This window comes from Ambystoma mexicanum, chromosome 9 (genome assembly GCF_040938575.1).
Source record: "Ambystoma mexicanum isolate Mex_15411 chromosome 9, UKY_AmexF1_1, whole genome shotgun sequence".
NCBI classification, from domain to species: Eukaryota; Metazoa; Chordata; class Amphibia; order Caudata; family Ambystomatidae; genus Ambystoma; species Ambystoma mexicanum.
This window is the reverse complement of record NC_090931.1, coordinates 781,909,808-781,937,505: the sequence shown is the minus strand read 5'-3', so window position 1 is coordinate 781,937,505 and position 27,698 is coordinate 781,909,808. Positions and strand designations below refer to the sequence as shown.

Genomic DNA, 27,698 nt, shown 5'->3' with positions numbered 1-27,698 from the left:
ACCATGGAACAGTATTTGCGCTGTCTATTACACCAAACAAGCCAAAGCTGGACAGAAATTCTATGGATGGCAGAGTATGCCTACAACAACTCAACACATTCATCAACCTAAGCAACACCCTTCTTTACTATATATGGTCGAAACCCCAGAACGTCGGTTTGTGATCCGCCAGAAAAAATTGAAATGCCTGCAGTAAATAATCCGGTAAAACAAGTTTGGCAAAGTTCCAATTTTTTGTTTATGGGGGAGCAATTCTCAAATGGGACAAGTAACGTGCAAAAAAGAGGTGCCTAGAAAGGCACTGAGAATTGATTACCCCTCACTACTTTCACTCTAGAGAAGTTAGAGATTGAGTGATTATGGTCACACACAGTTTAGCATAGCACAGACATTTCTCACAGAACAAACAAACATGGTACTAATTAGCAACCGAAGACAAAATCGAAAAAAAAGTTTGTAAAATGTCATTTTAATCATATAAATGTTAAAAATGAGATAAATTCATACATCAGTGCATTCAATTGAAACACAAAACATCTGTCTAACCACTAAGACAGAAGAACAAAAAGAAGAAATGGGTAATTCAATAAACCCTATTTTCAAAGAAGAAGATTTGTATAACTATAATACCTATATTTATACAGTATTTGAGACAAAGGGTGTCGACATGTTTCGGCCCAAAGGCGAATTGGACATTTTCTCAAGTGTCCATTTGGAAGTGAGTCCCGTGGCCATCTTCAGGACAAATGATTTCTTCATACTAGATCTTGTGTATGATGTAGAGGAAACATCGTGGATCTAAAAAGATGTATGCATAATTCGTTTACTGGTGATAAGCAAGAGCTGCAAGGTGTTTCATAGTCTAATTCATACAGAAGATATACCTACTGCTAGTGTCAACACATGTTACACTATGACATTAGACTAAACAATACATAAACTGTGTTAATTCTATACAATATTGGTTGTACAGACAATCTTAAAATATTTTTTTTCAAATATATATAAAGAGAAAAGACAAACAACCTAATAACATTGTGTGACACATAATTCAAAATCAATCTCTTACTTGATTACTCTAGAGAGAGTGTGACAAAGTCGGTGAAACCTCATCCGTCTTAAAAATTGCTTTTTTAACGTCTGGGAGCACGTTGGCTGTTGGGATCATCAAATCAGTGGCAAGGATCACCTTGTCCTATATGTTAAAGAACATTTAATCAATTGTTTTATTAATCTATTACTGAACAACGATCCACTAATTTCAAAAAGGACGGTTCAGGTCTGTATATGCCCGCCCCTTGGAAACGGAAGGCACAAAGGACCCTGTATGCTAAAAGAATATCAATCACATAAAGACTAGCATACTAAGTGATAAATACGTGGAAAACTTACTATTAGTTTTGTGGTATCCGCACTAGTGGATATGTGCTAATAGTGTACTGCTGTGTATGCAGCTATCATCCCCGAAAAACCAAGTAGGATGCCACAGGAATCCTAACTTAGGTTGAAAGGTTGTTTACTTACTAGAAACAAAGAAAAGAAAAGCACAAGTTGAAAGAAATTCAGCCCGTAATACCAAATGTATGGAGGATTGGGGGCTACAAAGAAAACACTGCAATGCCAGGTGGATGTACCTTGATTGGCTGTAATATCCGGTAGAAGGATCTTAAAACTTGCTGAATATTAGCAAGCAAAAACTCTGGATGGCAGAAAACAACGGTGAAATGGTTCGTAGTCGTGTAGAGTATATATGCAGACCAGGCTCATTAGAGGAGCATGTCAAAATCTATTCTGTGACATAATAAAACAAGTAGTCCATTAGAATGCATGAGGTTACGAACCTCGAGCAGAACAACAATCTTAAGAAAACCGAACTGCACGTTCTGTTTGAATTAAAGTTTCCTAAGTACGAACGCATCCACAGGGAGTGAAGCTTACCTCTGTAACAGGGAACAAACATCTGCCGCGCATAGGACACCAACTCTGACTTGGAAAAACGTAAACGCGGCCAGTATAAATGCGGCTGTACACAAAAACGCGAGCCATACATCTTGGTAACCCGAGGTCACATGACTTGCAGCTATTGTTACGCTACGTGTTCTGCAGCCTTTCTTAAAGGTGCATAGCATGCTAAAGCGGTGTTACGAAAACACAGCACAGAAAGAAAGGGCTAATATTGCCCAGCAATGCTGGCACCAGTGGAAAAAACAAACAATGTTTATTGTAGCAAAAGTGATTTGCAACAGAAAAGTACAATTCAGGACTTTACAAAAAAAAACTGATGTATAGAGGAGTCAATGAGATATATGTAAAAAAAAGGCTAGAAGATAGAACAAGCCGGCTGGCAACTAGACACATTGCTTTAAAGGGTCCCAAGAAATTTCAGCCTAGATGCATCGGCCCGTATACAATAGAAAAAGTAATTAATCCAGCAGCCATGAGACTGGCGTTACCTCAACATATGTGTATACATCCCATATTTCACGTGTCACTATTAAAACCAGCACACCCAGGAACCCGAACTTCCACACCTCCCGCACCCATACAAGTGGGTGAAGAAGCACCAGAATATGAAGTGAAGAACATATTAGAGGATCCAAAGTACGAAAGACCCTGTATTATTTGATTGACTGGAAGGGGTACAGACCCCAGGAAAGATCATGGGAACCCAGCACGCACGTGCATGCCCCCCGATTGGTGTGGAAATTCCATCGATCGGGACCATCCTGAGAAACCAAAGCCCTCATACACACCATTGGGAGGGGTCTTGAGGGGGAAGACTGTCATGGGTATCAGGCAGGTAGTTGGGGCAAGCTGGGTGGAGGCTTGGCAGGCCTGGCATAGGCACACAAAGAACCCATAACAAATCCCTCCTTTCATTCCTTCCTAGTGTTTGTAATAAATTCCTGGTTACCACTTCCTGTTGCCAAACAGGAAGTGCATGATAACTCATGAGCTCTCTAGTGTTTGGGTGTGGCTGGCTATATAAGCCACACCCAAGATTCTTCCAGTGCTTCGTGTTGCTTACTGTGAGCTGTATCAGCAACACACTTGCCATGCTCTGGATCAGCCAGCATCTGCTTACCTCCTCCGGATCATCCTGTTTCTGCTTACCTGCTACGTATCAACCTGCTTCTGCTTACCTGCTCCGGATCATCCTGCTTCTGCTTACCCGCTCTGGATCATTCAGCTTCAGCTCACCTGGTTCTTACTCAACGCCACAGCTATCTCCATTCAAGAGGGGACTTCTACACCGGCACCTGTAAGAACAGGTTTAACACGCGCACATCAATAACGCTGCGCATACTCACCGAATATTCCTGCGACGCTGGAATCCAGGTTAGTTGCATGAGCGCACAAACCCATGTAAGAAAGAAGAGACATTATTCATTGCGCTCGCTCCAATAATGCGGACACTTATTTCACTGCGCTCTCTCTCTACGCGGTGCATACTTACCAAAAGCCTCAGTGCAAACTTACCTAACCACCAATTCTCCAGTAGCGCTGAAAAACGGACTCGAGGCGCTAATACCACATCATTTCTCCTTCAAGGGAAAGGGAGAGACATTACCAGGCGCGCTCGAATGGAAGGCATTGCGCAATCCTACCAGCAGCTAGCTTCTACACACAGCGCTACTCACCCACAAAAATACCGGCAAACAAAGACAATATGGACAAATTTGGACACTCAACATTCTCCGTGCAATGTTCACTTGTGGGAAGGACTTTCTAGCCAGTGAAGAAACTGGTGCATTGAACTCTCGTCCTCGCTGTGAAGACAAAAAACAGAGTTTGGCATCTGAATTCAGCCTACAGACATTGGCACTAATCACATGAGTGAATCGCACCCCTGCAAATGCAGGATGGAGTTCACACCCTACTAAAGATCAAGGTAAGCCCATAGGGGGACATCACAGCACCCAGAAAAGAGAAGGGAAGGGCCCAGGCGAATCGGGTGAATTCAGGTCTGAGTGTACACCTTGTATTTGACAGGTATTCCTCCGGATGAAACAGGGGAAGTGAAGACTCTGGGTCAAGGGAGGCTCGTCCATCGCTCCTGCAGAGACACAGGTGAGTGTGACAGCTATACTAAAAATGCAGCTAAATATAACACAGAATATACTCAAAAATGCAGCAGGATATAACACAGTGGCTAAACTCAAAAGAATCTAGGTTTAAATGGGGTGAGTTTAATCGAGGCTAGATTCTACCCAGTGGCTATACTCAAAATGCAACTAAATGTAACAGTGGCTATACTCAAAGGCAGTTAGGTTTAAATGGGGGCGAGTTTAAGCGAGGCAAGATTCTACTCAGTGGCTACTATCAAAAATGCAGCTAAATATGACACAGTCGCTGTACTCAAAATGCATCTAAATATAACACAGAAGATATACTGAAAAATTGAGCTACGTATAACACAGTGGCTAAACCCAATAATGCACCTAAATATAACCGTGGCTAAGCTAAATAATTAAGCTAAATATGACACAGTGGGTGTACTCACAAATGAAGCTAAGTATAACACAGTGCCGACACTCAAAGGCAGCAAGGTTTAAATGGGGTGAGTTTAAGTGAGGCTAGATTCTACTCAGTCGCTACACTCAGAAATTCAGCTAAATATGACACAGTGGCTGTACTCAAAATGCAGCTAAATATAACACAGAGGATATACTCAAAAATACAGATAAGTATAACAGTGGCTAAACTCAATTCAGCTAAATATAACACAGTGGCTGGCCTCAAAAATGCAGATAAGTATAACACAGTGGTTAATCTCAAAGGCAGCTAGGTTTTAAGGGGGCGAGTTTAAGCGAGGCTAGATTCTACTCAGTGGCTATACTCAAAATGCAGCTAAATATTACACAGGCTAAACACAAAACTGCAGTTACATTCAGTATAATGGCTATGCTCAAAGGCAGCTGACTTTATCACAGAGGCAAAAAAATGCTTCTAAATTCAGCACAGTGGTTACACTAAAATACGTCACAGGATTTAACTCAGTTACAAACTTCAATGCATAGTTAATTTCCACATGGAAGTTAAACTTAAAGCAGCTAAGATTAACACAGTGGCTATATTAAAAAATACAGATAAATTCAGCATGGGGCAAAATAAACTGCAGCCAGAGTGAAAGCCGTGGTGAAAATGTAAAGGGAAACATATGACAATATCATGAAATCACAAATACAGATGCAGCACTGGTTACGCAACCAAATACTTGTCGTCTCTTGCCTAGAGGTTGCTGCAGATAGCTTTAGAGACCTGGCTGGGCTGCCCAAGCCTAAGATGCAAACAGGCGTCTCCGAGAGAGGTTCCCTTTGCTAGGCCCTTAGCTGGCTGCCCGGGCGAGGCTGCCCTGGGGCTATCAACTAAACACTGTGCTTCCTTGTATCAACAGCCTATCAGGGAGGGACTTCTTCTCTAATTCTAACAGTAAGAAAGTCACCAATAGCTTGCCTTCTAAGGTCAGTGTGTGGTTGGTGGGTCAGCAGAGATAAGGTGATGTAGAGACAGAAAGTGAGAAAAACTGAGGCTGTAAAAAGATGGGAAGAAATGAAAAAAACAAGGGACAAAGGAAAAGACATAGTGAGAAAAAAAAGTGTGAAATAAAATGAAAGCGGAAGCTAGAAAGAGCTAAATATGAAAAGCAGAAAGAAAGTGAAATGGAAGTACAGAGGGACAGAAGGAGGAACACAAGTTGGGGTCGATAGATGTGTGGAAGAAATTAAAGAAGGAAAAAGGGAGACAGAGGAGTAAAAAGGGAGAAGGGAGGAACAAAAAAGGAAAGAATGGATGGATGAATGAACAAATCAACTAGTAGCACTGAGCTTGCTACACAATTAAGCCTTTGCACCACCACCTGTGAAAGTGTGGTGTGATGATTGGAGACATGTAGGTTTATACGTAGGTGCCAATCACCTATGGTATGCCATACCACCCAGTATGGTTACACTCCGTTCCGTAGATGATTATCACCATTAGTACCCCGGCACAACATCTGAGGTGCTAATGGTATTGAAATAATAATACTATCATAATAAAACATTCACAGCCGAGTGTCCTTTCCTAAAAGGATAACATGTCCAACACAACCGGCTGCCATGGAAACAAGAAACAGCGCTTGAAAACAAGCCTAATCCCTCATTCTATGACGGCAAGTAAGGAAGGCGGCAAACCAGCACTACGGCAGGAAGACTGGGTAGGTGGGGAGAACATATTTTAAATTTCAGGGTGGTGCAGAGGGATAGAAAATATTTGGTGGTGGGAGGTGAGATGAGAGTAGCATGGAAGGATGTGCACAGACCATCAGAGCTTGGAATGCAGGCATTGTTCCAGAGAAGAGTGACAGCTTTCAGAGTATCCTGATTGGCTGGGATGGTCATGTCAGGTGCTAATTGATAATTGTCACCTAGCGCATCAAAATGCCTAAGGCCTGTACCAACTGCACTGCTTCTTAATAGCTAGGTTTGCACTATATGGATTCCTATGCAAGCAGATACTCATCATGGAAATGTTTATTCGTTTCCATTGCTATTGTCCTACAACCAGAAGAAAAACCTTCATTTTCTTCACTGGCTAATCATAGTCCAATGTCCAAAAACCCAAATGTCCCCTGTGGATACATTAGAAACCACTTATAACAGGTCAGCTGGCATTTTCCCTTGGGCTCTTCTGTAGAAACCAGTAGAGACATTGAAACAACAAGCTGGAATTAAGGTCTGGAAGTGCAGTTTCTTCACGTTTTACATTGAAAAGTTCAAGAGTAAAAACATTTCCACGGCTACTAATCCAACAGGACATATTACAACTAGTTAAAATGTCCAAGAAGAGAAAAGCAACTGCTTTAAAACAATCACAAAAGGAACTGGACACCTTTTTATGCAGTGCCTAAATGAGATGCAAAATGCTGCTTTTTTTTTCCTTTCCTCGTCGTAGGGCTGGACTCATTTATAAAATATTGTGCTGCAAACTTTTTGGCTATGCCCACATGCCAAGAGACTTCTATCCCAAGCACTGATCATTACAACATCACATCAGCAAAGAGCCCCCTACAATGATTAGAGGAGTCATGGAGTTTAACCACTTGGATTAAATTGCCGTTTTCAGAAACAGTTGACACTACAGGAGAACTTTATATGCTTTGTTGCTAAATTGTAACCCACACCAAACAGACCATATTAGAACCATACCTAAAATTCGCCCTAGGTATAGCACAATCCTTTGCATGCAGATTAGAGCATGGTATGATGTTGGATAGCGTTGACCGATGTGAGCACACACATATGTCGACGTTAATGATAACACCGACACATCCTTCACATCATGAACTACACATTCTTAGAGACAGGTAATTGAGAAAATTCCTCTATGTGGTTTTCCCTTGTGTTGTATGTTCTTGGCTAGCCATTGATGCCACTCTCTAGTCCGGCTTGGATTATCTCAGGGCGTGAATTCACTTGCAGGTTTGCATCCCAGTGTACTCCACATGTGCAAGTGGCTGAGTGCTGTGCAGTGCACTAAAGTATTGGGCGTTCACTTTGCTCTTTCCCTCATTCTTGTTTTTTTTCTCAGCCTTTTTTCGTTGACCACAATTCCCGCAGCACCACTTTCATCGACCCGCGGCTTCCACTGCAGAGCAGCAGGCCCACCAGCGCACTGGTCCATCGGCAGCACTTAACCAGACAACGCAGTCATAGTGCCGGTGAGGTAAGCTTGTGCTCCTTCTCGGAAGCCTCTGGTCAGCATCCCAGTGGCTCATGATTTCTAATTCTTCCAGTAACATAACATGCAGAAATGTGATGTTGATGTGCAGGCAAATAGGCTGGACAGATGCTTTAACTGGACAAGAGGCAAGAGTCTGTAAAACCTCATTACAGTAGACAAAATACACCCAATCCATGTGCATTGTTGCAATACACATACCACAGGATAGCACGGTCCAGTACATCATTAGGTTAATGTAAGCACTTGGAAAATTGTAAGGCAGCAGAATTCAATGTGTGGCATATTTCATGGGACCCTTATACCATGGTGATTCTATTATTGTAATGGTCTGCAACCAGTATTATTCCACATGTTTTGGCCTACAACTCCCTTGATCCCTCACAATGCTGGCTGGGGCTGATGGAACTTCTAATGTAAACCATCTGGAGAGCCAAAGGTTTCAGACACCTGCCTTATTACAATGCATTTTGAGCACAAAGGTGAGCTAATGCCTGAAATATTATGAGATACCTATGCCATCTGATAAATTCCCTTACTGAAAGAGCTTTGACTACTGCAGGGGTCTGCAGCCTTTGGCTCTCCAGATGTTTTGGATTACAACTACCATCTGCCCTAGTCAGCATAGTCAATGGTGAGAGATCATAATAGTTAAACACATCTGGATAGCCACATATTGCAGACCCCTGGATTGGGATGTACACATGGTCTTCTTTCACATTAAGACAATGTTAACACATTGAAACCTACATCTTTTCCATCAACAAGATCAGGAGGGTGCTAACACTTGGTAATGTTATTGTTAGCTCTCCCCTCTACTGCATTGTGGTTGCGTAAAGACTTGGATTATTGCACGGTGAGGTGGATATTTACTATTTTATAAACAGTGTTCACGCTTTGTAGAATAGAGGTCAGCTTGGCCCAATGCCATCTTAAGGAGGTTCAGGCACTTGAGTACAGAAAGATAACCTGGCACTCTATCCCATTAAGAGGCGGAAAAGCTTACAATCTTGCAAGACTGCCTGGATCTCTATTGTTTTAATTATTTCAAGACACCCTCCTTCATTACATTGTTGTGAACAATTAGAAATTAGCAATTCGATGTGGTTCGCAACAACATTAGGATGGCATTAACTGGTGCAACTTCAGTGATAAAAATATGTTTATTCATTAATTGGTGACATCAACTATGGGCACAGCCACTTTGTTGCACCTCCAGTGCTAAGGCATGGGAACGTGGCAACTGATCTTCCACAAGCTTTGGAGATATTTGGGTCAGGTAAGTGCAAGGGGGGAAGAGTGGGATATTTTTGGTACAATAAGTGCAGAAGGTGGTTACATCTAGCAAAAAAAAGTGCGATATCTTGTTACAATCAGGGCAGGGCTTCAAGCATCAAAGTCTGGGTCGGTGAGAAGTGGAGCCAAAGACAGGAACACCATAGGACTGCCTGTTGAAACAAGATGTGGGATATATTTGGCCCAATAAGAAGGAAACTGCATTTTGCCCCATTGGGCCTAAACAATGCAGGTCATTGAAAACATATTGAGATGAATGCCAAACAGAAAAGGGAGTATTTCATTTGCATCTATCACATATCATAATGCTGTTTCAAACAAAATGAAATCCAATTACTGATTGGGCTTTGCATGTGATTGATAAAGCCAAGAAACATTAAAGGCTTATTCTACACGGAAAGAATGGCATTTGCAACACAGAAACTGCAATCATGGAAGTGGGTGCATTTTGCAGCTGAAATAAACACATGGAGTTAGAATGTTCCTTTCCAGAAGGAACACATCTTGATGGGATATCAAAAGACTGCACATCAAGAGTAAATGTGGCAGATTAGAAAGCAAGTATTTCTGTTATTCAGAGCACAGCAGGCTTGTGTGAGTGTAAAAACTCTTCCCCTGAAAGTAGAACAAGTGGCCTTCCCCCATCACATGCTCTGCTCATCCTCTCCATCTGAAAGACACTTGCTTTGAATGTCAGGGCTAGAAAGAAGAGTCATATTCATGCATGACAGAGCAATCTATTGGTGAGCTGGGTCAACAGAAAGACTGCCATTAAATGGGTTGAGCTCTTAAAAATATATGTATTTAAATTTGATTTGTGGTCAGCTCAGAGATACTCCTTCCTGGGGTAATTTTCCCTGAGCATGGAGGTGGGGCCATCTGCTATGCTCTTCAAGATAAGCAGAACCATGCCTGATCTTTGACCTTACAAGAATGCCAATGGACTATATGGCAGGAACACTAGCAAAGAAAGTCGTTGACCAGACCACTAATTAAGGTTTGAAGAGATGTAATGTGAAAATTGAAATATACATGTCATTATTTTGCCATAGTTTTGTATTAAGTATCACATGTCATATTTTGTTGGTTTTCTCAGGAACCGTAAGTCACAGAACAATAACTCAGCTATCATGTCAAAGCTTATCCCAAGGCCATCATAATTCGACCTTGGGAATTCAAGCTACAACCTAAAATGTGTTCCTACCTCCCCAGAAAATGTCCCGAAGCCAGAGGTTGGGGAGGTGATAGCTTAATAAATTAGATATCAGCCTAAAAATGTTCAGGTTGATAACTATTATAATTGGTGTACAAACTGCAGAAAATTGCTGTTCGCACCTGCAATCTTCTGACGAGACGGGAGTTACTTCATTACGCACAGCATTATTAGAGGAACCCAAAAATATATATGGTGTTAGGTCTATGTGTAAAATTACAGAAAGTTGTCATGTAGTGACTTTTTAGGAGAAAAATTTAAATTGTAAAATGAAAGCTCCAGTGGGTGGATTCATCCATCCCATCATTTCAACTGCATAACTCCAGGGGCCCAGCCACAGATAGGGGCTGGGCCTTGGGGATGGAGAGGACCGTAGGGATCCCATTAAAATTCAGGCATAATGTGCTAGCACCTCCTAATTTTACTATTTCTGAGGTGTGACTTGGAGGTTAAAAAGCAGATGCACAATCCAGAGTGGGGAGAACTGCCTAAAGTCATCTGGGTGAATACTGAAAGGCGGTTGCAGAATTTAACATTGTTGGAGAGCTGTGTAGAAATCATCTGGGTGCAACTATTGAAAGAAATGCTGCACATTTAACATTGCCTTGGAGAGAGCAATTGGGAAAGACCAAAGAGGCTGCGATCTTTTCAAGGAGAGTAAAAATAAAAGGGATGAATGCTGGTGGCTATCCATGACTGAAGTGCCTGACCAGATGCCTGTGCTTCCCCGAGAGAGGGTCCTGAAATGCTGATGTCTTTCCTGAGCACCAAACCCAGAAATCCAATGTAAACAGTTTGTCCAACAGAACCAAGTGTGTGGATATGTTTGCTTTAATACATCCCCTTAGTTAATGGGTGTGGGCCATGGAAGTAGACCCTTAGTATATTTTGATAAATAATAATTCAACTAATTCCCCTATAGCTAATAAACACTAGGTGATTATGTTAACATTCAAAATTAGCAAAACTTGTTTTGTGAATAAAAACTATAGTCTGTTAATGTAATCGGGTACACTTATTGTTCTTGTCAACCCTAGAATTCCCTAACGAGAAGGGTTGTCCTTGTCTACAAATGAAATTCCTAACTATCACCATTCCTCAGACCTCACCTTTAAGCAGAGGGGTGTTGAATGTAACAGAATTTCTGGGTTGTTGGTGCTGGGTAGAGATGTGCTTTGCAAAATGGAACAAAGTGTAGTTCCTAATTGAAAAATCTACACTCTCTCCTGAGAGTGACAAGGTGATCCTGATAGAAGAATGATTCTGTATTGCTTCACGGTGAAGAAGGAAGAAGTGGTCTATCGTTCAAAATACAATCAAAAGTCTGTTGTGCTTTCAAAACTGCTATAATGTTCAAGTGCGCAGGGAAATTAAACATACTGTCTGTGTGAAATTTCTTTTGAAAATAGAAAAAGGTTGCAGTTGATTTAAATCTAAACCTTATCAAAGAATGCTAATGCTCATGATATTGTAATGTTCCAAGGTATGTTCTAATATTGCCATTAAGGGATTTGCGTGTAATAGAAGGATTGAACTGTTTATTTGGCCTGTGTTCCAGGTACATGAGACCCAAAAGTGAAATCATAAAAAGTGAGGAATCTTTGTATTGAAGCTTTGTTTTGTGCGGCAGAGAAGGTGGCGTGTGTAATCATTTTGTGCAGATATTCATTGAATCTTTTAGTTAATAAATGTATATTCTTTCTGCACCCGGCCTGGTTCTTGGCTTATTGGTGGCACATCGGGAGGGATCTATGTGGCTCTACATGAGTCATACACAGGGCTGCACTGAATCAGGAAAACAAAATGTTGAGGCTCTTTAACTCGTGGAGAGTAGACTCCCATGCTAAGGGTAGTCTCTAAATAGATTGTTGCAGGGTGGAAAGGAACAGCAGGTCCAGGGTGACTAGAACAGGGTGATCATTGGCAGGAAGTCAAGGCGTATATGGGTATGACTTTTAAAAAAAGGGAAGGGGTTAGTCTATTCCCGAACCACAGGATAATCTCTTCATCTTCTCAGGTAGATCATGCAAAGCATCAGCTCCTGCTGTAATGCCCGATACTCTCAGAATATTCAAGGTAACATGGTCCTCTTTTTTTTTTAGACAGGGGTTCCATATTCCTGAACAGGATGGTAACCCTGGTTATGCGTAGTTGTCATGTAGTGGCTTTCCCCCATCCTCTTTAGGACTAACCACCAGCCCAGCGGGCTCTCACCAGCATACAAATGAAAATCCGAATGAGGCCCTCTGATGATATTGCCAGGGGACAAATATAGGCAGTGGTCAGCGGGAATCTACATTTGAGGGAAGTTACCCTACCAAGTGCTGCATTAGGCTTTACCTTTTGTGGCATAATAATGTAATAATAATAATAATAATTTTGCATGTATTGCTACAGTGACTGGAAACACTTGTGTACAGGCACGCTATAAATGCCACATCATATCATATCATATATATTGGGCTGTATAATGTGCTACTTTGCAAGCATGCCACACAGAAATCACCAAGAGCAAGAAAGGGCTGGGGACAGCAGGGATTTCTGGTTACCACAGCAGTTAAAATGGAATTAATGGAGAGCAGGGCTAAGGGGGTGGGGGGAAGGAGGAGGGGGCACCAATCACAGATGAACCAGTGTTACATGTAAAGACACTGAAAAGCATCACCAACCGCACCCCAAGTACAGCATGTTAATATTATTCAAGTGTCATTTTAAGATTAGGATCAAAGCTGGGGCTAGGGAGGAGGGTTGTCAGCAAGAGGAACTCTGGAAGACTCTGGAGAAAAATGGTGTGTTTAGTGCCTTTCTGAAATACATGTGGTTTACTTGGATGCCTAGCTCCTCAGGAAGGCTATTCCGGAGCTTAGGGTCCACGAGGGCAAGTCTTCTCCCACCTGTTCATTTCTTTCTAAAATTGCTGCTGCTCGTCAACTATTATTACCTGGAAGATCTGAGAATCCTGGCTGGGATAGAAGGAATGAGTAATTTTGGCAGCTGTTTGGGTTCACTATCTCTGAAGGCCCTCTGGGAGATGCCTTCCACCTTGAAATGAATCATCTGTACCATGGGGGACACTGAAGCGATTACAAGGCCTGCGGGTGACCTGCTCTCACCTCTTTAAGGTTGCTCTAGCTGCTCACTTCTGGATAACTGGTTTAGGGCCTGATTCATGAAGTTTTCTGTATGGTGCAAAGTGACTTTTCACTGGTGCAAAGTGTTCTTGCACTGCCGACACAAACCCTGATTTATGGAACAGTGCAAAGTGTATTGTTGCAGGGCAAAGTGAGTGCAAAGTTCATTTTGTACTGCAAAAATAACTTTGCACTGCCTTTGCCCTGCAAAAATGCACTTTGCATGGAGGGACGTCATTTAAGGGGGGTCGCAACTGCGACCCCTGATTTCTCCCCTGCTACCCCTGTGGTCTCGCTTGCTACCCCTAAAAAAATGTTTTTAAAAAAAAGTGTCTTTAAAAAAATTAAAAAAGAATGTCATACTCCTGGTCTGTGGCCAGCGCCATGTGGCTCTTTGCTTCTGTAGTGGCTGGCTCTCTTGTTCAGGCCTCTTAAAAAAAAAAATGAACAGGTGTTGCACAAGTCTAACACTTTCAGCAGTTACCCTAAATAAGAAAGAATAAGAATACCAAATAATGTATCTTTCTGGAATTCAATACACTAATTGCTAGACTCATTAAAGGTTTATTTCAGGCACAATTCAGGGGGTGAGTCACTGAATGAGTCTGTTCTTAAACAACTCAACTCAGCTTTTCATCCTTCTGAGGTCGATAAATGAGTACCAACACAGGTTGGGTGATATTGTATGTATATTTTTTCTATATAAAGCGCTTAAGTGTAAGTGCTATATAATAACACATCATTATCGTTTGGCCATGGACGTCTGCTTGCATTCACAGTAATTTGGTGATGTGAGCATATACACAATACATATCGCGATCCATTCTTGTATGAAATGCTTAACATATTATAGCGATATCATAACAATATTTTTCGTAGTGTACTTAGAAACAATGCTATGTGATGCCACTTCATGTTTTGTCAAGTGTTGAAAGGTTGTCTTCCATCGCTCCCGCAATAACAGTTCATGGTGGGGTCAAATTACATCACTTCCTGTGATGTCATCAGAGGTCAAGGGTCGTGTGATGTCACTTCTGCTACCCCTGGCATTTTGGTGAAATGACGTCCCTGTTGGCATAGTTCCTTGAATCAGGGTTTGTGTCGGCAGTGCAAAGTCATTTTTCAGCAGTGCAAAGTCACTTCAAACTGTGCACAGAATTCCATGAATCGGACCCTTAAAGTGTTATTTCTCCCCTCCTGCCGTTCCATTGTTACAGGACTTCAGGTGGGATAGGACCAGGACTCTATTCACTTTGGATTTTGATGGGATTCTACGAGTAGGATGATGTTCTTCGGAGGTGAAGTTTTAAATTGGGTTTTGCGTTGACATGAGCTTCGAGGGAAAGTGTTTCATCAAAAATGTCTCCCAGGTTTTAAGCTGTCCTGGCAAGAGCTTCGAGAATGTACATACAGAATTGTAAACATCTGCTCTTACATCTCGCTGCAAGCAGTGCCGTAAGTGACTACTTGGGGCTCAAGCTTAAAATGTCTTAAATGCACCTCTTAAACCCCTCATAATGTGCTTTATTAATCAATGGGCGCCAATCGGATGTACAGACCTCGCAGATAAGTGCTTCAAATGTAGAAAGACCTGCTCACTCATGTTTTGGTTGCTTTATTCTAAAGGCTAATGCTTATGAAGTGAAGCTTCTCTGGTAATGGTGCTTCAGCAATCCCTCTCCCAATTCTACTTACCTTAGAACAGAGGTCTGCAACCTATGGCTGCCAGATGTTTTGACCTACAACTCCCATGATGCATCACCATTGACCATGCTGGCCAGTTAAGAAGTGCTGATTCTGTATCAATGAAGCTATAACATCCCAAGAGATAAGCCCCAAACTGCCCTATTTAAATGATACCCTCCTTGTTGCGAAGTGCAGGTGCTTTCAAGCAATAGCTGCGCGCTATCAAAGTGTTATTCTGTGCCAGAGAAGGCATGGAAGCCACAGACAGAAGTGCTGTAGCTGACCGACTGGACCCATCATAGCCCTCCAGCAACGGATCTGTTCTGTTAAATAGTGTACCCACACACTCCTTAAAACCAAACCATAGCATCTTAGGCAAATGCCAGCAGTGTCTGAACAGAATGGCATCCTTGCTGATGATTGCAGCTGATGTTCCAATACAAGTGCATCTCCCATACTAAATGATGCCAGCGCTTTTACATTCTGTGATTAGCAGCAGCCTTGGCACCTCTTCTGAGAAGTGCTGCTGCTGGCCTATCAAAAGTGGAATTCTGAAAAGCGATCACCCTATTTCTTAAAAAGTATAGTACGCTTGGAGCAAACATTGTCCCATTAAAAGTATTTCCTTCCTGTTGAGAAGTGCCAGTACTACTCAGAAGTGCCAGTACTGTCCCATTAAAAGTATACAGAATATTGCTAGTATTGTCTAATGAAAACTAAATCAGTCCGAATTAGAAGTGCTGCCACTGTTCAGGTACATGTAGTGCACCTTTACACAGTTTGTTATTGAGCGGTATAACAAATATGGTGAGCGGTGCCAGTGTTGTACTATTGTATTATTCTATTATTTATTTTGTATATTTATTAGACCTGAACCTAGCTTCGGGATGCATTGGACCCCTGTACAGTGGCAGGGGCTGAAAGTGTATTGGGTGACTATGGGGAACTTTCCTTAGAGTCAGGATTTGATAGCTCTGTTTCAGCAGATCTTTAAGAAACAAGTGTGTGCATAAAGGTGTTGGGTGACACAAGTGGGAGTTGGTTTGTATGAATTACAAGCATGAAAATGTTCATCCTCCACAGTCATTTTGATTGATTCATGCTGGTTCTATGTACTGCTGGATCACCCACATATGCCCGCAAAATAGGTATTTGAAGGCAGAGGAAAAAGTAAAAGTGCACAAATTATAATAGCAATAATTAGTACAGCATAAAAGTGCCATGGTAGTAGAAACAAATTCAGAAGCTAGCGTAGGCAGATTGGCATCTGGTCCAACAACAGTTGAGGCGTCCAGGTGGCTACCCTTAAAACTAATGCAGGTTAGATGACTCCCCATGGGTGCCGACAGACGAGAAGCGAATGGGCCTATGGTACTCTCTGGTAAAGTCACTGAGAGCCTGATGACCTCGGATCAGAAGTCTTGGGACCTGCAGAAAAGGACAGTTGGCCCAATGTGAGAGCAGGCGGTGGAGGTGAAGAGAGAGTCATTCATGGTGCCTCCAGGTCACCTTACAGTTCCAAGGATAGGCTGGGGGTGCTCACGGGTCAGCCGGTAGGGGGTGGCGGGGGTGGTCTTCAGGCTACACATATATGACAGTATCCGGGAGGTTCAGGCTAAGACCGAGGGGTAAAGTTGTCAGACCCCCACTTCCTGCCCTCCATGAAGGGGTGAAACCCTGGAACACATCAGGCAAAGACAGGCTCAACGCACATAATTCCTCATGCTCCACATAGGCAGCTACTGTCAACGTGGCCCTAACTTCACCCTAATATTCCATAAGGGGACACGCCACTCCACCGTGGGCCACCGCACTCCTATCTCCAAGCACAGGTCTTAACGAAGGAGCGGTCAGCAGCTGCAACAGCTCATGGTGCCATAGCTTCCAGCCATCAAAGTCACCCCACAGTCTGCTACTGTCCGCCATTTTGGTTCAAGCCACAGTCCACGATTCACAGACTGCAGACAGCAGCAACCCGCAGGCCGCATCGGTGTGTAGATTACTGTGGTGCAGCGGAACAGAAAACATTTAACTCTGCAAATTATTAGGATGTATCCCCGAGTTGCCAGGTACGCATATTTCTAGATGTCCAGAGATCTGTGTGCAAACTTCACGCATAGGTTCAAATTTTGGCTGGGCCCTTTCTGCCTTTTTTCTTTGCACAGTCGATAAAATGGCATTCTGACCTGGGATTAAGCAACAGAAAGGCTGTGGTACTAGAGCTTTGAGTGAATCACGGAGGATACTTGCACCGGCCACAAGTGCAAGTTGCATCCTTCCCAACCCAAAGCAAGATGGCACCCAATGCCCCTTAACACATATACTGTGACAGTCATCCAGGCATTGGATAATAACAACAGCTGTTATTTAAAGGGCAATGAAGACAGCCTATATACATCCTCAAACTGCAGTCTGGCTCTTGATAGCGCATACAAAGAAGCGCTCCAAATCCAAAACAAAACATTTCAATGCATTTTGGTACCTTTGCACCAGAGAACATTTTGCCCTACTGCTAATGCCTTTCAATATTAGCACTGCCCTCCTGTAAACATGCATTGAAATAATTATTTGCTTTGAGCAATGTTTCCTGCTATTGCTAATACTGTGCAAAATTGCACTTGCACCAGTGCAGCCTTTCTGTTACCTGTCCCCTGAAGGGCCATCTTGCTCCTGTGCCTGCTAACAGACACGGGCACTGATCCTGCAGTGGAACAATACAGCAAATACATTGAGAAGAGGCCTGCTCTATATTTCGAAATCAAGGCAGGCTCAACTCATTTGGGAGACCTGTTTTATAGCCCGGCTTCCGCCATTTTGGCGGCCATGACACAGTAGGTAAACCTCTTTTTTGCTATTGTCCATTATTATACGCACGGTATATTCATGTGTTTGTCTCTGAGGCTGAGCTCTTCCACCCACTGAGTAACTTTGTGTATTAGACATGTTGGTGCATATCGCCTGTGTACAACACTGAATGTAACTTCCCCTTAGTGAGCGTGGAGTCCCCTCAAAGTGCCTTGTGGGATGCGGGTTAGTACCATCCGGATAACACATCCTAGCCACAGCTTTGACTGGTCTTATATTGCCAGCTGACTTTAGCGCCTTGCCTGATAGTGAGCCAGGTTTTTTACTTCAAACACGTCTCTGTGCAAGTGTTTTCAGGTAGAGAAAACTGGACATATTGTTATCATCACCACCGTGGATTAATATGTTATTGCATTACATCTAATATTTTGATCTCATTTCCATATATACAAAATAGGGTTAAATATGCTTTCAGCATTCTGTATGAAATGCACAACAAAAGGGGTTGAGGTACATCCCGTATGTAGTTGTTCCATAATTGTAATTTAATACGCATTAATAATCAAGGCTGGGGGTTTTTGGAAATGCCATAATAGCACACAGCCGGCAGGTGGCACTGTCTCACAGAACAGTGTATACAGCTTCCGTTTACTCTTTCTGGATTTCAAACGAAGGTTGTGTTTGTGCTTGTTTTGAACAGAAACACACACACTAGAGAAGTGGCCATGTTAGCGGGGACAATTCTGCGCCATACTACTCGCACAGATATTATGCTGATTCCCACATAATGGGGCGCTGATGTAAATATTAATGATCTTTTCCGGTGGATGCACACGTGTTACCACCATGTGGCAAATGAGAAGACTGTTAAATGACGCATACAGTCCCGCTAGCGTTGTGCATATGGTTATTAATGGATGCTGTACAGGTATCCAAGATGCGGGCATCGGTTTTTCCTTTTTTGACCCTGATCCTCTGTTCTGATTTACTTCCAGGTAGGAGAGGACGCGCGCCATTCCGGGCCTCCAGTCCTGCCAAGGCCTTCCAGCACTTTCAATACGGTCAGCAGGACGCAGTACCAGGATGTGGTTCCCGTGGGTATGTTATATTGATACGCTTTTATACTGCACCTAGGCTTTCCCGGGGAGTGATGTGCTGTGCAGTGGAGTAACTTTGCTGAAAAAGTTGGGGGGGGACATGACATCTGAAGAAAAGTTGCCCAAGCGAAATGAATGGGGACAAAATGGTGTGCCATGAAAGTTGGGAGGGGTGGGCAAACACCCCTGTCCCCCCTAAAATTACGCCCATGGTGCTGTGCCCCCACCAGGGGTATGCAGACCTTGGTCTGCTGGAAGAAAGAACATGAGGGCGGGAAAGCGGGAAATAGATGCTAAGAACACAGGATGGCAGAGATGGGGTGTGCCAGTCATGTTCGGTGGACTGTGGTTCTGCACAAGGGAGGAGGCACATAGGCAGGGATCTGTTGTAATAAATGGGTTGTGTTACCAAGGCAGATTCATAGCTCTCAACTCACACGCTTTTGGCTGGTGTCACCCACCTTGTTCATTTCAATGGGCTCTCACCCGCCAAAAACAAAATCGGGTGTTTTTACCCACCTTTGCAATACAAATGGTTGAGATCTATGCGAATTTAGAGACGTGTATGTTAGCATGAGGTATGTGTGCACATCTTTGGCTCAGGGCATTCTGTGGGCTCTGATTCTCCTCTGGCAGTTGGTTTTGGACAGCATCCACAGGGCTTAGACCATCATCCTTGTCTGCAAGTCAGTAACCGAGGGCCAGCTCCCTGTGGCATTGGTACGCTTCTTCTCTGCCAGCTAGGCTGGTGGCAGTGTCCATGCTGGGCTTAGTTTCCAATTTGGGGGCTGTTGGCAAAGGACCCGCTGTGTATTCTGGCAAGTCCTTTTCTGGAGGCTAGTGACAGAGTGTGCCCTGAGGACTCGGTTCATACTGTGGGAGGTGGAGACAAAGGATACCCCGTAGGTACATGATGTTGTTTTTCTGGAGGGAGTCCTGGACTTGGAGAAGGAGGTTTTCCATTACGCTTTTATGGAACTCGTTATTGAGTTCCATATATCTATCAAGCTGAGTCAATTGTCACATTTGCTCAATTAAGAATATCTCGCCGGAGACTACCGCCATTTGAACAGCCGAGCACTATATCATTCTGAGAGGGAAATAAGTTGTGCAAGAAGGACTAGAGGTTGGTGGCGGAGCAGACCAATGTCAATACAAAAGGGAAGGGATTCTCCACGCACTGTATAGCCATTGCCCTAAAGCATAGCTCACGTTCAGCCACTGCCATACCACAACTGCGGGAATGCAAAATGCTTGTGGGGGCATTGTCAGTAGCCCTCAAATGGACGTCATGGATTGCGTTCATGGCCAAATATATCAGCGCCACCAGAGGACTAGTCTCACGATCCATGCTTCTGCATTGGTTGAGGGAGAAGGTCCACTGACTTTTTAAGAAACTCCTAAGCAGAGTATATGAACATGGCTATGGTGCAACCACCAGTGTTATCAAACAATTTCTGGCGGCAATTCCACGCCCATTTTGAGCAATTTTAACCGATGTAAACTAATGCAGCAAACGGGATGCTTTTGATGCAGGGCTACAGAAGAAGTCAGCACTTCATCCTAGGAGACCTGGGCGAGGAAGTCTGGAAGACTCTCTTTGGTTACTCTCAACAACATGCCACAAGCCCGCCTATAAAACCTCAGTCCTGTAACACCGAGATTGGATTTATTTGAGAGCTCGTCTCATTTGCCCTTCCCATAAAACAGAATCTGGTTTAGCAAGAATGTTCCATACTGAGGCTCAACAGCATGACCAAAGTTGCCTTGCCAGATCAACAACAGACTGGAACTCAGTTTCACATTCAAATGTCTTTGATGGGAGCCCCCACTATTCCCTCTCCTAACCACAACTAACCCGCTCAACTCTCCACCACGTAACACTCTATCACGTGACCACTGGTCTTGCCTCACAGGAAACCATTGCTAAATCCACAAGGAAGCTCTCACTTCGATGGGACCTACAGCAGCTTCACAAGTTCCATAAGCTTGCTGCTTCGGGAGCTGAAGCACCCCTGCTGGGCTTCCTATTCCTGCCTGATCTGGTCCTATTTAGGGACCATTTTAGGATCAGGCAGGACTTGGATAAACCCACGTAGTTATGTGACTGAGTTCCTTGCCGTGCATGAAGCCCTTGCTGAATCCACAGGGACGCTCTTAATGCATCCGGAACTGCGGCAGCCTCACAGCCGTGAGCCCCCGTGCATGCTACACAGGTGATCCTTAGTTAACCTGATGTACTGCATTGTGGTAGCTGGTGGCCCTGTTCTCTAGTGGCCCTGCACTGCCTGTTTTACTGCATTGTTGTAGCTGGTGGTGTGGTACTGCCTGTTTTCTTGTATAGTCATCCCTGCAACTGTATCCCCTTAGCCTATCACTTACTCCTATAGTCACGCCCACTCCTACAATGCATCCCTCATCCCACCTACTGCTAATACTCCCTCTCTACCTACACTTCTCGCACTTCCTCTGGCCCCCCCCCTTGAAAATTCCTCTCATCTCTTCCACCCCACCTTCCCCCACTTCAAATTATATACCTGCCTTTCAGAAAAGGCCATCAGGCCGACTAACACACTCTAATCTCATCCATACCCACCCCTTCTTTCCACTGCTCCCTCCTTCACCCCACCCTCTCACTGCTTTTACTAACAGGCTCTGGAATACCAATATATTTGCGAAGAGGCGTTCTTTCTCCCAGAATATTTCAGCACTCGTAGCCTACCACAAATGGTCATGGGCCTTACTAAAACCTGGATCACCCCTCATAGCTTCACTACCCCTGCTGCCTCGTATACAGACTCTGCCATCTGTATGCGGTTATCCCACTCATCCAATTGTGGAGGTGGGTTGGCCTAATGATCAACAAGGCAAATCCGTCTGCCCCGCTCCACCATCAGCCTTTTTCCCACCCTTCTTTGAGGCCATGGCGACCCAACTCTCCACACCCACCTCCCTCACTATTTTCTTGATCTAGGGCACCTAGGCTCTGTCACCTTACCCACTCACTCCCAAGGTAACTCTCTTGCCTGGCCCTCCTTTATCCTCCTCACTTTCCCATCCATGGGCGTAGGACATGGGGAGACAGGGGGGACAAATCCCCCCCACAATTTTAAGTGGGGGGATGTAATGTCATTTATCCCCCCCAGAATATGTGTTTGGTGTGTCGTGCAGGGATCTGTTTTTGAAGTGGGGGGAGGGGCTGCTTACTATGTAAGCTGCCCTCTCCCCCTGGCCCCCAAAGCATGGGGACAATACCCTGGGGGCAGATGGGTGATCACCTGCCCCCAGGGAAAGGGGGCAAACAAAACAAAAAATATTTTTATTTTAAAACGTAGTTTTGGGTAGGGTGGGTGGGACCACTAGCCACCAGGGATTTTTGCAAGGGGGGAGGCCCTCTCCCCCAACCCTAAGTGGATGGGGGCACCTTATATATCCCTCCCTGGGGGTAGATTTCTGCCCCTAGGAAGGGGTACATGAGATGCCCTCCATCCATTTGGGGTGGGGGGAGAGGCCACTGCACTTATTGGCAGAGCCACCCCTCCCAAGCCTTGGGCAGTACATTTTGACCCCCCCTGGGGGCAGATGGCCACACACATGCGCCCATCTGCCCCTAGGGAAGGGCAAAACAAAAATATATATATTATAACTTGGGTGGGGAGGGGGGCCCACTAGACCACCAGGATTTTTTGTGTTTGAAAGGGGGACGGCCCTCCTCCCACCCTAAGTGGATGAGGGGGCACCTTATGTAGCCCTCCCTGGCGGCAGATTTCTGCCTCTACGAAGGGGTACATGAGATGCCCCCATCCATTTGGGATGAGGCCACTGCAAATATTGGCAGAGCCACCCCGCCCACCAAACCTGGGGTAGTACGTTTTGCCACCCCCCTGGGGGCAGATGGTCACACACGTGCCATCTGCCTCTAGGGAAGGGCAAAACAAAAATATATATATTATAACTTGTTTTAGGTGGGGGTGGGGGTCCCACTAGGCCACCAGGATTTTTTGTGCTTGAAAGGGGGGTGGCCCTCTCCCCTCACCCTAAGTGGATGGGGGCACCTTATGTAGCCTTCCCTGGGGGCAGATTTCTGCCCCTAGGAAGGGGTACATGAGATGCCCCCATCCATTTGGGGTGTGGGGGGAGGCCACTGTAAACATTGGCAGAGCCACCCCCAAGCCTGGGGCAGTACGTTTTGCCCCCCCCCCGGGGGGCAGATGGCCACACACATGTGTCCATCTGCCCCTAGGAAAGGGGCAAAACAAATTATAACTTGTTTTGGGTGGGAGTGGAGGGCCATTGAACCACCATGGATGTTTTTAGTGGAAAGGGGGGTGACCCTCTCCCCCCACCCCAAATGGATGGGGGACATCTCATGTAGCCCTCCCTGGGGGCAGATTGCTAGCACAATCTTCCGCTAAGAAAGAGGCAAAACAAAAACAAAAATAAAAAGATAACTTGTTTTGGGTGGGTGTGGGGGTCACTAAACCACCATGGATGTTTTTAGTGGAAAGGGGGGTGCCCACGGGTATCTTCTTTTCGGAAATGCATGGGGTTCTCTGTTTTCCTTGGTGGCTTCGACACCCTAGGCCCAAATCTGTAGGTTGTCTACATGAGCAAAATCTGCTTTGCCGAAAAGCTTGGGGTTATCAGTGGGTTAGCCTTTTCCCTTTGCGCCGAGGTAGGGGCATCCACACATGTGAGGTACCGTTTTCGTCAGGACACCTGTGGGAACGCGCAAAGGTAGGACATCTGTTGTTGGCGGCGTGTTTCGGTGGGGGGGGAGAGGGAAATGTCTCTGCAATTTGGTAGAAAAAAACACAATTTTCAGACATTTCACTCTGGCCACCCACTGAAACACGCCGCCAACAACACATGTCCTACCATCCGGCGTTCCCACAGGTGTCCCGACAAAAACGGTATCTCACATGTGTAGGTGCACCTACCTTGGCGCAAAGGGAAAAGGCTAACCCACTGGTAACCCCAAGCCTTTCGGCAGAGCAGATTTTGCTCATGTGAAAAACATACAGATTTGGGCCTAGGGTGTTGACGCCACCAAGGAAAACAGGTAACCCCATGCATTTCCAAAAAGAGGACACCCATGGGAATCCACATAGGTCTGACTTGCGCGAATCGCCCCAGAATTTATTACCCACAATCCCAGGCAAATTCTGAAATTTGGTGAAAAACTACAATTTTCAGACATTTCCCTCTTGCCACCCACCGAAACACGCCGCCAACACCACATGTCCTACCTTCCGCATTCCCACAGGTGTCCCGATGTAAACGGTACCTCACATGTGTGGGTGCACCTACCTGGGCGCAAAGGGAAAAGGCTAAACCACTGGTAACCCCCAAAGGGTTTGGGGAGACAACCTACAGATTTGGGCCTAGAGTGTCGAAGCCATGAAGGAAAACAGGGTACCACATGCATTTCCGAAAAGAAGACACCTGTGGGAATCCACAGAGGTCTGACTTGATTGAATCGCCCCAGAATATATTACCCACAATCCCAGACAAAGTAAAAATTGTGTTTTTTCCACCAAATTTCAGACTTTGTCAGGGATTGTGGGCCATAAATTATGGGGCGATTCTCGCAAGTCAGACCTCTGTGGATTCCCACAGGTGTCTTCTTTTCGGAAATGCATGGGGTTCCCTGTCTTCCTTCGTGGCTTCAACACCCTAGGCCCAAATCTGTAGGTTGTCCACATGAGCAAAATTCCTGAAAATCTGCTGTGCATAAAGACTTGGGGTTACCAGTGTTTTAGGCTTTTCTCTTTGCACCCACACATGTGAGGTACCGTTTTCATCTGAAAACCTGTGGGAACGCGGGAAGGTAGGCCATGTGTTGTTGGCTGCTTGTTTCGGTGGGTGACCAGAGTGAAATGTGCGGAAATTGTGTTTTTTTTCCTGTCATTTTCCTGATTTCCCTCCAAACTATGGACTCTTTCCCTACATAGTTGTTGCCTGACCTGTGCAAATCACCCCTTCCTAAACTTGGAATATCGTCTACTTTTCAGAAATGTATGCCTTTCTGGCTTCCCATTCAGCTTTCCTACCGTTTTCTTCCATTCTGTCCATGCCTGTCCTATTGGACAAAAAAACGCCAAAATCCCCTACCTCTCACAAAACGGCTGATTAGCATATCAAAATATGTTATTTTGGTTTCCACTCAATCTGTTCTTGAAAGCCTGGGAAATGGCGAATCCGGCACAGCAAACCATTTGTTCCTAGCTCTTACATGGAAAATACCACAGGCTCTTTGTACAACATTTTATTGGCATTTTCTGAAAAAAAAACAAATGTTCTCCTTTTTGGTTATTTTCTCTCACCCCCCTACAGCAAACTAGGATTCCTCTGTGGCGTTACGACCGCCTACATGTGGGAAAAAAGGGGCCAACTTTGGCCGATTTATCTCATGTAACAAAGAAGTTACATGGGATTCTATAGCGACATACCGAAATCACCATAAAAGGCTTTGCTTTGGCACTGGGGGGAAATACCCATGGCAGTTAAGGGGTTAAGACAGTAAAGCCCCAGAGGAGATATCATTTGTAAGGTAGCTCAGTTAGTTAATTCTCCAAATGCAGATTGCGCACAGGAATATGTAACACCTGTGTTCAGCACCTGGCTTAATCTTCCGGTGGGATAAGAGGCAGAGTAAATGCATTCAGCTTCCGATGCAACACAGCATTTTCCAGGTCAATTGGTTCAGAAAAAGTGGTGGGAAAACACTATTACTGTTGCTTTTTCTAATTTGCCAGATTTTTGTGCATTTTCTGGGTGGAGTTCGGTAGCCGAGTGGACACACCATGGCCCCCTGTATTTCCCGCTCCACCAGACAAATGCGGCCTTACTGCCAGCATGGATTCTCATGCTGGAAATAAGGAAAGGGATTCCTCTGGGATCTGCTTAGAAATGAAACCTGGTAAAAGCGAGCGGAGTCCAGAGGAAGCCATTGTCAATTCCGCCAATAATCGCGAATTGCATGAGGTATTTACACTCTTCCAAAGTGGAAAAGCAATGTGATTTCACCTGCCTTTTACGCTAAAATCTTCCATTTTGTGGCGGAAAAGTAAAAATGTCTGCCAGTGGAAGTGGTCCACTCCATGCAGTTTACTTTGCTCCTTGATGCTTGGGGGTTTTGCGTGATGCTACACATGTAATAAATAAATAAATACATTTAACATGACCCCAGATAAATGCCAATTCGTGATCAGAATGAGTGAGCATGGCATGTCGCTGGTAAGAGGGTGTCCTGTGCTTCTTGAGTGCGTTGGCAAATGCCCTTAACTGCCATCTTGCGTTAAGCAGGTGCTGAAACCCATCAGTGTGGATTGCGCAATAATAAGCCGACAGAGGTATTTCTAATGGCCAATTTTGCTCTTTGGGTGACATTGTCAAAGTGGGAGAATGTTGCCCAGCATGTGCCACTTTCTCTGCGGAGTGAATTGTGCCCACCCCGAGGATGAAGTGTGAAAAACCTACAAGAGCTCTGTGCCCTGCTCTTTCTGTGTGTGTCTTCCCCACAGGGCGACAGATGCCGACTCTGACATGGGTAAGTCTCAGGTGGCAAGCCTGTACCCTAGTTGATGTGGCAAAGGATTCCAGACTTCTGAGGCTGATAACATTAGTAGCATTGAGTTACATGCCACCTGAAAGGTATGTGTGATAAGGTTGCAAAGCAGAGCTGTTAGTGGGCTAAAGCAGGAGGCAATGTCGGTCCACCCTCAAAGGGTACGTACAACCAAAAGTAATAGGCCCCTCCCCCATCATGGCTGTAGGGGCCAGGCTCCAAAACAGGGCAAGAATGCCCTCCAACCATCCATGCCCACGAGTAGGGTACCCCTCGTGCTCCAGGAACCCTGTTGAGCAACCTCTGTGCTTTCCAGGTGATACCAACGTTAATTAAAGCCAGAAGTCTAAAAGGTAATCGCTTAATTGCAGCTGGAAATTAGCTCCTGGCGTGATCAAAATGTCTTAACCAAGTGTGACATCATCCCCTTCCTTTATAAGCAATATGTGTGCTCTCACGTTTCTTCATCCACTGAATTACTGTTAGAAACAAAGGCAAGAGTTGTGTCTGTTGTGTAGGCATTAGGAAGGCAGTTGCCAGCCTCTGCCATAATATGCCCATGCTCTTCCAATATTGGCTAGCTGTTGCCCTCTTATGGCCAGGTAGAACCATCATGGCAGTGACTGGCAAATGCCTTTCCCTGCAGACAGAAAAGCGGAAATAAGAGGCCAATTCAAGACACGGAACAAATAGTAGTTAATACAGACTGCAGCTGCCTTTACTGTGTTAGGGAGAATATGTTGAGTGTTCAAGCAAGGAGGTATGTATTAAGCAAGCAAGCAGTGAGACAAGGGAGAGGCAAAGAAAGGACAGAGGGGCTCTTTGAATAATGTAACAGGGCAGAGGACCCATGCTCTGCTGGCCTAGTAACATATGAGAGAATCAAATAGATCAGCAGCAAATGTTAAACGAGAAAGGAACAGAGTCCAGCTCTGCATTCAGAATAACAAAAGCAAAGAAAGGCTAGGCTCTGAAGCCAGCATGAGAAGGAATAAGAGGGACCAGACTCATTGTGAGAGGCTGGCCCGGCCCTCGCAGGGACGCAAGAGGGGCAGCCCACATAGCGGGCTGCCCCTCTGGCAACCCCCTGGGTCCACATACACCCCACCTACAAGGCATCGCCCGGGTCCGACACATCCGGCCATGGACCTGGGGAGTGCTTATAAGGGGGTGGGCTT

The 27,698-nt window shown here is 44.7% G+C and overlaps 1 protein-coding gene across 9 annotated transcripts in view; it reads left to right on the top strand.

Annotated features, from left to right (window-relative positions):
* Positions 1-27,698, top strand: part of HECW2 (HECT, C2 and WW domain containing E3 ubiquitin protein ligase 2) — a 1,520,428-nt gene that overhangs the window by 1,308,257 nt on the left and 184,473 nt on the right. For all 9 annotated transcript variants that reach the window (XM_069615717.1, XM_069615714.1, XM_069615715.1 and 6 more), the window contains 2 exons: positions 7,573-7,707; positions 18,849-18,951. In XM_069615717.1, coding sequence (XP_069471818.1) covers positions 7,573-7,707; positions 18,849-18,951 — 238 coding nt within the window. The remainder of the gene's footprint in view (positions 1-7,572; positions 7,708-18,848; positions 18,952-27,698) is intronic.